Here is a 10,912-nt window from a genome sequence, read left to right on the forward strand (position 1 = left end):
CCACGAGCCATTTCTCCTGCTAGTGCTAGACTAGCATGTTTAGCTTGGTTGTATTTACCCAGAATTCTCTGTGCTGTAGTCCACGTCTTGCAGTTGGAGTAGTCTCTGGTGTTCACATATGCATTCAAACCGTACCAGAGTTCACTTCAACCAAACCCAGACCGAGGTTTCTAGTCGGTCCAGAGTTATCTTAGCATTCACACCTCACCAACTGAACTGGACTTTCTAAACTAGTGGACTGGAGTTTGATAAAAGCAGACTGATAAGGGCTGGTGTGAATGCACCTTTAGTTCTCTCCCTGGTTTAACACCTGGATCTTCTAATGGCTCGTTAGAAGAACCTCTGCAGAACTTTGACCTGCTAAGAAGGTAGTTGAAAAACTAAAACATGGAAGAAACCGGACCTGGGGGACTGACTTTGGACTTCCCTGCAGATAGTTCTGGTTCACTCCTTTGATTTGAAACCATTAGAGCTACATGAAGCAGAATGAGTCCATTAATAGAACCATGATCTGTCACTGGTTCTGATACTGCTGCTGACTGCAGATGTGTCCATCAGAACCCTGCTGGTCCAGTTCATCAAAATTAAGTAAGTTTGTTTCTTTAAACAACAGGAACCTTTATCTGACCTCAGAGGTCATTCAGGTGGATCACTGTGATTGTGATGTCATCACGGTACCTGCGGGCCAGATCTGCTGGCAGACTCAGCATCCGGGCCAAGCGGTTCTGGTCCACGGATCCGTACCCGTCATCACCCAGGGTGTGGCGCAGCAGGTGGGTGGCCACGTTCTGGTCCTCCAGGACCGACTGGACTCGACCCCTCCGCTCCAGCAGGAGGCGCTGCAGGCTGCCCAGGGTGGTGTCAGCGCTGGGGACGATGGGCCTCTGCTGCTGAAGACCTGAACAAGACCAGAACCAGAACTTAACTCACAGCTTTTTAACACATTGCTCTCTGGTGGCTAAAGGTATGAAGAGCAGCTTCAGCATCATCTACAACTTGTGACTGATAGATCTATCATGGAGATCCCTGGTGAGGGAACGTCCTGCTCAACAGAATAAAACTCCCATCGGATCGCCCTGAACATTAAAGCAAAGCGGTCCAGATGTCTCCTGACCTGCCACATGGTCTCCAACCAGCTGGACCACCGTCTGCCGGTGCATGAGCTCCCACAGTCCATCCGTTGCCAGGACCAGAAACTTGTCTGCAGGCTTCATGAGGTGTCGCGTGACCTCAGGTTGGGCGCTCAGGTAGGGCGGGGTCAGGTAATGAGGCGGCAGAGTCCGCACCGACTCGCTGACGGCAGACAGGACATCTGGACGTGTGTCGTAAAGTCGACTGAGCATCTCCGGGCTCCATTTGAAGCGAACGTCTCCGAAAGCCCTGAAGGGTAGCAGCAGACCCAGCAGCCTGTCATGACGGACCACCGTCTTCCTCTCCGAAGCCGGGTGCTCCCCCAGAATCCTTTGTAGCTCTTCAGGGTTCTGAGCATTGTGGTCGTTGGTGAGGCTCAGCGCCGACCAGCGCCCGTCCCCTTCTTGGACTCCAAGGACTGCCCGACTGTCCCCCAGGTTGGCCACATGCAGGACGCCGTTGGAGACGTGAACAACACAAGCAGTAGAGCCTGACAGCGCCACCCGGAGGGGAGAGGACAGAGAAAAGCCTTCCCCAGGGATGGACACCCGTCTGTGGACGTAAAGAAAGAAAAGTTATTGTGACAGAAAAAATGGAGATGGGCTTGTTTTCTAATCCAAAGACATGAAATAACATCAGACATTGAAATCAGTCATTGCCGATCACATGTTGATGATGGCAAGTTACTGGATTGTAGCCACAGCTGCCCTGTGGCAGTCTCAGAAGCAAGCCTGCTATATTGTTGTATTGGCCCTTCTGATCACCACCAGTAGGTAAGGTGGGTGAAATGTCTTCCCCAAGGATAAAATGATGGACATGGATGGGGCTGTGGCTCAAACCAGTGACCCATGAATTGTAGGGGAAACTTCAACTTCCATTGCCACAATTGCCCCAAAGAAGAACCCAAGTGTTGGACGTCTGAACCCTGGGAAGACCTGAGCAGCAGGCAAGAAGTTCTAAACCCAAATCTGTACCTAGAGAGGAACTACGTTAAAGAGGAGAGCCAGGAACCAGATAGTGCCTTGCTCAAGGACAAAGCTTTCAGTGCTGTCTGAGGATTGGGCCATCACTCTGGACTCATCCAATGAGCAGCAGCAAAACTTTTATTGAGCTCTTAAAGACATTCATAGATGTATGACCTCACGGAGTCTCTGATGACATACAGACCTGGGAGAGGACAGGGACAGGTGAACCTGAGCCTCCACAGACACATCATAGTCTAGACGTCTGAACGCATCCATCAGTGCTGATGTCACTCTGCCATCATCCTGCAGCCAGTCAGAGCAGAAACAGGAAATAATATCATATATGAAACCTGGCAGAAGAGGCAGAGCCTGACTAAGATCTGGTGCAGTCATTAGGTAATGAAGAGTCTTGCTGTCTCCAGGTTAGGGGTAAGATTACCTGTTCTGGACTGTCCCAGCCTTGGCCAGAACCCTAACCCCCATTGACCAGTTTCTTCTATGGTCTTAAAGACAGAGCATGAAACAACTTCAACTTGACTCAGAGCTGGTAGCGCCGTCGAGTGTATATCTCAGGACCTCCAACCATCTTAGGTAAATTCACTATAGACTCTGGGTTAGTACATCAGGTACAAGGTTTATGGTCAAAGCTGTGACAGTCTCCCTGTCCTGAATCACCTTCTTGTAAACGATCTGACAACAGCTGGTTACCTCGTTGTCCTCTTCGTCATCCTCATCCAGCCTCTCCTGCCAGTAGTTCCTGAGGCTGTGGAAGGAGATGGCGCCGCCATCGAGGCTGCTGTGATCCTGGGGGTGTTTGTGCCACTCCAACAGCGGTGGTACTGCCCGGTCCTCCTCCACGGCCCGGTCCAGTTCCTGCAGCGTTCTCAGTGGCAGCATGGCCACAGTGAAGTAGTAGAAGAGCCTCTGGCTGATGGCCTGAGCACATGACGGACCTGCATGGCCGTCAAACACACCGAACAGAACCCCGCCCCGACCCAGCAGGCAGGTGGCGCTGCTCCGTCGATCCTCACTGGGGTGGTTAGAGGGAAGTGTGTTGCTATGGAAACCCAGCACTCCATGGGAGGCGGGGCCTCTGGGCAGGGTGTGGCTGTGTTCGTTGGCCTGGTAAGAAAGGAGCAATGTGAAGGAACCAGCAGCAGAACCTCTGAATGTTGGACCTGTCTCACCTTCAAGATTCTGTTGATCTGTGCCGGGCTCAGCTGACCCGACTCCTGGCCCGCCTGGCCCTGTCTGCTTCTGCTGCTTGCTGGGTAATGCAATCTACGGAGTTCAGGTGGTGCTGGAGCGGAGGACAGATAGCAAGATTGCTGGATCTCCAACCAGCATCTTCTAGTTTGGGCTCCGCTTCTTCGAAGCATAATCACTTCCAGAACCAGAAGAACCTGGAGAAGTAGAAGGAAGATCAGCTGATGGACCACAGCAGGATGTTTTGGAGGGACTAGGTGAATATTAATGCTAACTGAGTTAATTTCCTCTGTTTTATTGTAAATAATTGAAGGTACTGCAATCTACAGCAGTCCATTGCAATTGTTGATCAAATAAAATCACAACGGCTTGAAAATTAAAACCAGAATATCCCAGTGTGGCTGAAACAAATGTTCACTTCTATGTTGATGACAGTCATGTATTTCTTTGCATCATTTTGCTCTTAAATTGGGCATAAAACACTTCCAAGTTGCTTTGAATGTCTTTTAGAACAACATTCTTCAGCTGAAGATGGTTCTGAAACCTTCTAAGACAAAGCTTATAACTTTTAGCACCTCTAAGAGCCGGTAGATTGGAGTGTACCGGCTCCAATCAAACAAGTAGACTCTGATTGGAGACCAAAATTGCAACATTTGTTGCATTTTCAGGAGGTGTGGTTTGTTTTCATACTGAACTGTGTGAGCAACCTGTTCCCCTCCTGGCCTGTGGAGGCTCTGCACCAAGAACCACTGAAGGAAACGACATGAAAACCAACGAAGAAGACATTGAGCGCAACTTCCTTCTTCACCACATGGAAACAAAATGGAGGCATCAGATTTTAGTGGTTAGAGGATTTCTCTTTAGTCCTTGGCTAAAAACATTTCTGCTGCTAGCGCTGGGCTAGCACGTTAGCTTTGATTGTATTTACCCAGAATGCCCTATGCTGTAGTCCACTTCCTGCTTTTGGAGCGGTCTCGGTCCACTTGGCGTTCACGTATGCCAAGAAGTGAACCAGAGTTCACTTCAACCAAACCCAGACCGAGATTTGGAGGACCAGAGGTCAGAGGTTAATTATTGTTCACACTTCCACAACCGAACTAGACTTTCTAGACAAATGGACTGGAGTCGGATTAAAGAGGACAAAACAGGTCCTCTGTTGTTCACCCTGGATGGGAGGAGCATAGTCAGTCCTAGTCAAATCCTACCTTCTGGTTGTTCTTTCCTGCAGCTGCGTTAATTTATTCCTCACTTACCTGTGGAACTGTTCCTGCTCATTTATCCCTTGGATGGTGAAGAAACCTGACTCATATCCCAACAAAATCATCCCTAATCTGCACTTTATCTCCAAAGTAAAAGACAGTTACAGCTCAACTTCTTCTGTTCTGGAAGCCAAAATAATAATCTGAACATCTCAGGCAGCCGAACTGGATCTGCAGTTCTTCACTCACCTGGAACAGTTCAGTCAGTCTCTGGAGATCAGCCACTTCTTCAGAATAAAACCATCGTTTTCATGCTTCAGTGAAAACAATGACCGTTTTTATGCTTCTGTCCTTCATCAGAACTGTTGCAGCAGGTCACTTCCTGTTTCCTGCAGGTAACCTTTGGCATTGTTTATGTCACTAATCAGTCATCCATAAACCACCTGCAGGTCTGCAGGAACTGCTGCCTCCTCGAGTCTGTTCCAGGTCTTCATCGTGTAGATTCATGCTGAAAGAGAAGATATTTAACCTGAGAGCAGAACTGATTTAATCTGAGCGTTTACTTGAAAGCTGAACATATCAGAGAGCAAGAAGTTTGCTTTTGTTCTGGATTATATCGTTTCCTCTATCTCTTTTAGCCTCTTCTATGTGCTAACATGCACACGCTGCAGTTTACATAACCATGTTTATGTGTGACTGCCGGCAGTCACATAAACAGACTGAAACTGATTAGACTGGCCTTTAGGGAGGGAACAGACTGTGGAGAAGGATAAAAAGCTAAACGCTACAGTCTTTGCCTCACCTGGTTCCATCCACCAGGTGAGCTCAGTGGCCCGGCGCTGGACGGTGAATGTAACTCTGGTTCTGATCCATTTGAATGACATGTATGGCTTGTAACATTTGATCATTTTTCAGCATTAAAGCCTGTTTTCATATGTAGCCAAATCTAATTATTTCTCAAGGTAATTTACACTCAGAGGTTCTGGTCGGGTCCTGAAACTGGTAAACGGACCTGGTGGAGCACAAAGACAGAAATGAATGAAGTCCAACACCTTTAAACTTGGAGTTTAAAGTGAGAGCAGAAAGTTAACCTGAGATTATTAATGTAGTAAAAGAGCTGCTGCCTCGGATCAGAACCATCTTTCATATTCAAGATCTGCTCAATAGCAGGCTCGGCTCTAAGTGGACTCCACTCTCTGCCTGATCCAAACAGCAGCGCTCATCTTACTGGACTTCATGGGAGGTAAAAGAACATGAATCAGCACCAAGAAGATCCCCAGCTCTTTCCAGAACCAACCCAGTGGATCTGAAGCGGTTTTGATTGTCTCCATGGGGAACGTAGTAAAAAATAATTCAAGCAGACTAAATTGCAAAAATATTAAATTTGCTGGTTCTAAATTAGGCTGATATCTCTTTAATTTTATTGTTTGCTCTTGCTTCTTATCTATAGAATTGTAATATAATTTTACCTCTATGATCTTTTAAATAAAATAAACTAAAAATGGACTTAAAATACAAGTAAAGTCCATTCCAAGTTTTATTTTCTGTGAAATAAGCTGCAGTAAAACTTCTCTCCAGCAGGGGCGGTAACTGGTAACCGCTCTGACCGGAAACCGGAAGTAGCGGAACTGTTTGCTGCTGCGCGTTGTTTCAGCTCCATCATCGTTGGACCACAGCTGCAGTCATGGTGAGACTTTCAGCGATTCTGGTTCCGGACTGGTCTGTTTATTGCTTGGATATGATCCGGTTCTGTTCTAGAGAACCGGTCGGCTCTGGAGCCGCTGTACTGGGAGTAAACCAGTCAAATCTGACCGGTTTAGACGGGTTCAATATTTTTTTGCATATGATTCGGTTCTGTTGTAGAAAACCGGACCGCTGTTATCCATTGAAATCAGAGCGGTCCGGTCCGGCAGCTGATCTGAACCAGCCACTGGTATGAAGTTGGATAATCGGTGTGTTCTGGTTCTGTTTGCAGGCGAGGAACGCTGAGAAGGCCATGTGAGTAACAGGTTCTGTCCAAACCCACAATCCGGTTCTGCTCACCTGTCCAACAGAGGTTATATTAAACAGACCCAGATGAGGAACGTTCCCAAAAAACAGTTTGGAACCTTGAATCGGTTCGCTAAAGCAGCTGATTCGGACAGTTCCGACCCATCTGCCCAGAACCCGTCCTCCTGTCCGAACCAGCTCTGCTTCCCATGGGTTACCTTCTCCCTCTGCTCTGTCTTTCAGGACGGCTCTGGCCCGCTTCAGGCAGGCTCAGTTGGAGGAGGGGAAAGTCAAGGTCTGGTTCGGTTTGGTTCTGTTTGGTTCTGTGTTGGATCAGTCTGTCTGACTCTGACCCGTCTAACTGCAGGAGAGGAGACCCTTCCTGGCTTCAGAGTGCAGCGAACTTCCAAAGGCCGAGAAATGGAGAAGACAGGTACCAACAGAACCCTGGTAGTACACTGTAGTATTCAGTAGTAACTCTGTAGTATTCAGCAGTAACACTGTAGTATTCAGTAGTAACACTGTAGTATTCAGTAGTAACACTGTAGTATTCAGTAGTAACTCTGTAGTATTCAGTAGTAACTCTGTAGTATTCAGTAGTAACACTGTAGTATTCAGTAGTAACTCTGTAGTATTCAGTAGTAACACTGTAGTATTCAGTAGTAACTCTGTAGTATTCAGTAGTAACTCTGTAGTATTCAGTAGTAACTCTGTAGTATTCAGTAGTAACTCTACTGTCTCCAGGTGACTCTGAACTGTGGTACTCTGTAGTACTGTGCAGTATCATGTAGTACTCTGTGGTACCCGTTGTACTTTCTGTTTCAGATCATCAGTGAAATCTCCAAGAAGGTCGCTCAGATCCAGAATGGTACGTTTGGGCCTAACTGCCTGGTTTTGACCCGGCTCTCTCTTTCGTTGACCTTTGACCTTTGACCTGTCTTTCAGCTGGTCTCGGGGAGTTCCGGATCCGGGATCTGAATGATGAGATCAACAAGCTGCTGAGGGAGAAAGGTCACTGGGAGGTCCGGATCAAGGAGCTGGGCGGACCCGACTACAGGGTAACGTCCTTATTATTGATGGTTGCCATGGAGACCAGGCCTCAGTTGGTCCAATGGGTTAATAAAGTGCTGAGTGAGAAACGATGAGTCGGTTAAGCTCTTCATTGTGTCAGTAGGTAACTTCTCATCGTCACATTCGGGGTTCCACAAGGCTCAATACTGGGACTCTTACAGTTCAATATCTACATACTCCCACTAGCTCAGGTTGTTAGAAATAACAAGATTAGTTACCATGACAACACAGATGATACATAACTCTACATTATGATGTCACCAGGTGACTCTGAACCATCCAATCACTGAACAGATTCTTAGATAAATGTGTGGATGTGCCAAAACCTTCTCCAGCTGAGCAGAAACTGACTTTATTAAAGAGGAATAATCTAGGGGCGTGCCGTGGTGGCGTAGGGCGTAGCCCGACCCGTATTTGGAGGCCTTGAGTCCTCGACGCGGCCGTCGCGGGTTCGACTCCCGGACCTGACGACATTTGCCGCATGTCTTCCCCCCTCTCCTTCCCTGTTTCCTGTCAGCCTACTATCATATAAGGGACACTAGAGCCCACAAAAGACCCCCTGGAGGGGTTAAAAAAAAAAGAAAAGAGGAATAATCTAGAGTCATAGATCTACAGTCAACGCACAGCTTCAGTTCTTCCAGTTGGAAACTAGAGATCAGGCTGACCTCTGGAGCCACATAAAGCCGGTTCCAGAGTGGGTCTTCTAGCAGCTGCAGAACATTTCCAGGACCAGAGGACTAAAGTCTCAGATCAGAGAAACTCATCCAGGCTTTAGTTTCTCTTTAGTGGCTTTGATTCCTGCAGCAGCGTCTTCACAGGTCTGATTGACAACCCAACGGTCCAGAACGCTGCAGCTGGAGTTCTGACTAGAACCAGGAGGATAGAGACACCACCCGGTTCTACACCACCTGGTTCTACAGTCCTTCACTGAGAGACTTTAAACTACTGCTGGTAGTTTATAAATCACTGACCGGGTTAAAGATCTGCTGCTGCTGGACCAACCTCCCAGACCTCTCAGGTTCTAGTTCTGGTTCTGCAAACATGGAGAAGCAGCATTCAGCTTCTACGCACCACAAAAACAGTTTTTTGGAACAAACTTCCATAAAACTGCAGAACACAGCCAGAAAACACCTGGCTGTTTTGACTGGTTAAAAGCCACCTGGTTAGAGATAATTAATAATAAATGAAACATTGACCAGCATTTTGATGGTGACATTTGACTGTAAAGTTAGGTGGTTATTTTCTAATTGCTGACTGGATTTCTGAATCGGACCTCCTGCTGGTTCTGCTGCAGCGGTTTGGGCCGAGGATGTTGGACCACGAGGGGAAAGAGGTTCCGGGGAACCGTGGCTACAAATACTTTGGCGCTGCCAGAGACCTTCCTGGAGTCAGAGAGCTGTTCGAGACCGAACGTACGTACCGCCGCTCTCCGTTTCCTTGGTAACATCGATCGATTCTGACCGGTCGCCTGACCCACAGCCACCCCGGCCCAGAGGAAGACGAGGGGGGAACTGATGAAGGACGTGGACGCAGAGTACTACGGCTACCGGGACGAAGACGACGGCGTGCTGCTGCCGCTGGAGGCCGAGTACGAGAGGAAAGGTGAAAGGAAGGGGAAGGGAATTCAATCTTTGGTTTTTGAAGATTTAAATTTTGGAAAATTTGCAAATTTCTTGAGTTTCCATAGTTCATAGTGATGTCATCACCCAGAGCGCCCATCTTGTTTGATAAGCGAGGTTTACAGCTTCTATTTATTTGGATTTTGAATTCAGGTCGACTCTAGAGGCAGGCTGCTTTTCCTTTATTTAGTCATGAAATAGCAGAAAGTCGTAATGGTAGGAGAATAAAATCATAGTATAACATGAAAAATGACAAAAACTAAATTAAGGAATGTTGACCATCATGTAAAGTTATACTTTGGTGCAACCTGTCAATTTATTTTCTGCAGCAGGACTTTGTAACAGTAACCGATTCGGTTTCAGGCAGAACCAGATGAATGGATCTGCTCACGTCAGATCCTGACAACTGTCAACGTTTTTTTGCTCTCTTAATTTTAAGACATTCTTCTGGTGAAATTGCGTCTTTATTCTGTAATCAAACAGAAATACTATGGACCCAGTATTCCACCGTCCAACTCACAGAAGAGACGATTCAAATAAAAAACACTTCTTGAAAAAATTTTCTGTCATTTGTTATTTTTTTTTTTAGTAAAGAAAGCGAGAATTAAAAAAAAAAATCAGATCTGGTATTGAAAAATTGTATAAAATTTTTTTGGGATATGACCCAGCCCTGTTGTGTTTCCTCCTTACATATCTGATGTGTTTTGTGTTTTGCAGCCGTGTCGGAGGCGGTGCAGAAGTGGAGGACAGAGAAGGAGTCGCGTGTTCAGCAGGAGGAGGAGGAGGAGGAGAGCATCTACACCGTCCACAACGAAGAGGTAAACCTCAGCCAGCCAATCAGAATGGGCCATGAGGTTCTGATGGAGGTTCTCCTCCTGGTTCTGGAGGATTAAGGTCCGTTTGTTTTGCTTGCCTGGCCAGGTGGAGGATGAGGAAAATCGGGAGGAGACGGAGGGAGAGGAAGGAGTCGGCTTCATCGCTCATGTTCCGGTTCCGTCTCAGAAAGAGGTGAGACCCCCGGTCCGTTCAGAGGTTCTGACCTGGGTTCCGGTTCTGACCCGACCCGTCTGTCTCAGGTGGAGGAGGCGCTGGTCCGGAGGAAGAAGATGGAGCTGCTGCAGCGCTACGCCAGTGAGACGCTTCAGGCTCAAAGCCAGGAGGCCAGAACTCTGCTGGGACTCTGACCTGGTTCTGACCTGGCTGGTTCTGATCCAACTGGTTCTCACCCGTCTGTGTAAATATTCAGTTTTGTACGACGTTTTTTTTTTTTTTTCCATTAAACTTTAAAAGCTCATCTCTTTGTGTGTTTGTTTGGTTCTGACTTGATGATGAAACTTGGGTCATCTGGTGGACAGAACCAGTTGAGCCAGTCACACCTGGGGGTTTGGGGGGCTTAAATACCTTGGGCTCTCGTGGGGCCTTTCATGGGGCCTCTTGTAGAGCCTCTCGTGGTAAAGCGTTTGGTTGTTGTATCTGTGTTTGTATTACTGGTGTTCTATGTTCCTGGTTAATAATTAAAAAAGCACCAACGGATGGTTGTAGATGAGAACGTTCCGTCCCCGAGAGATTTGTTTCAATATTTTTCGATACAGAAGCTCAGTGTGGACAAACTTAAAGGATGGTTGAAAAGCAAAGGATTCAGTGAGCAGAAAGAAGACAAGAGTTGGGTTTTTCTGGCTACACAGTGATGGCTAGCACTAAGTTATCTGGGCCTTAGTAGCCAAGTTCCTGC

The 10,912-nt window shown here is 47.2% G+C and overlaps 2 protein-coding genes across 2 annotated transcripts; one reads left to right on the forward strand and one right to left on the reverse strand.

The window, feature by feature from the left end:
• Positions 1 to 90: 90 nt before the first annotated feature.
• On the reverse strand, positions 91 to 5,094 carry LOC116709823 (pyruvate dehydrogenase [acetyl-transferring]-phosphatase 1, mitochondrial-like). The gene is made up of 6 exons (XM_032548484.1): positions 4,751 to 5,094; positions 3,284 to 3,499; positions 2,805 to 3,218; positions 2,299 to 2,399; positions 1,115 to 1,683; positions 91 to 898 (listed from the first exon to the last, which is right to left on the reverse strand). The coding sequence occupies exons 2-6, from the start codon at positions 3,473 to 3,475 to the stop codon at positions 630 to 632; spliced, it is 1,545 nt and encodes a 514-aa protein (XP_032404375.1). The 5' UTR covers positions 3,476 to 3,499; positions 4,751 to 5,094; the 3' UTR covers positions 91 to 629.
• A 995-nt stretch (positions 5,095 to 6,089) lies between these two features.
• On the forward strand, positions 6,090 to 10,474 carry LOC116709832 (pre-mRNA-splicing factor ISY1 homolog). Its single transcript, XM_032548495.1, has 11 exons — positions 6,090 to 6,188; positions 6,477 to 6,499; positions 6,734 to 6,785; positions 6,858 to 6,923; positions 7,316 to 7,358; positions 7,436 to 7,548; positions 8,856 to 8,973; positions 9,041 to 9,163; positions 9,898 to 9,998; positions 10,102 to 10,188; positions 10,257 to 10,474. The coding sequence occupies exons 1-11, from the start codon at positions 6,186 to 6,188 to the stop codon at positions 10,362 to 10,364; spliced, it is 837 nt and encodes a 278-aa protein (XP_032404386.1). The 5' UTR covers positions 6,090 to 6,185; the 3' UTR covers positions 10,365 to 10,474.
• The last annotated feature ends 438 nt before the right edge of the window (positions 10,475 to 10,912 follow it).

The sequence above is a fragment of the Xiphophorus hellerii genome, chromosome 20, assembly GCF_003331165.1.
Source record: "Xiphophorus hellerii strain 12219 chromosome 20, Xiphophorus_hellerii-4.1, whole genome shotgun sequence".
Classification (NCBI taxonomy): Eukaryota; Metazoa; Chordata; class Actinopteri; order Cyprinodontiformes; family Poeciliidae; genus Xiphophorus; species Xiphophorus hellerii.

Bases quoted from the DNA above. Each gene is read 5' to 3' on its own strand.
- LOC116709823 (XM_032548484.1), bottom strand. From the start codon at position 3,475: ATGCTTCGAAGAAGCGGAGCCCAAACTAGAAGATGCTGGTTGGAGATC. The intron at 3,219-3,283 runs GTGAGACAGGTC...CTTTCTTACCAG, and splicing joins AGATCAACAGAATCTTGAAG to GCCAACGAACACAGCCACAC. The intron at 1,684-2,298 runs GTCTGTATGTCA...TTACGTCCACAG, and splicing joins CTGTCCCTGTCCTCTCCCAG to ACGGGTGTCCATCCCTGGGG.
- LOC116709832 (XM_032548495.1), top strand. The intron at 6,500-6,733 runs GTGAGTAACAGG...TCTGTCTTTCAG, and splicing joins AGGAACGCTGAGAAGGCCAT to GACGGCTCTGGCCCGCTTCA. The intron at 9,999-10,101 runs GTAAACCTCAGC...TTGCCTGGCCAG, and splicing joins ACACCGTCCACAACGAAGAG to GTGGAGGATGAGGAAAATCG.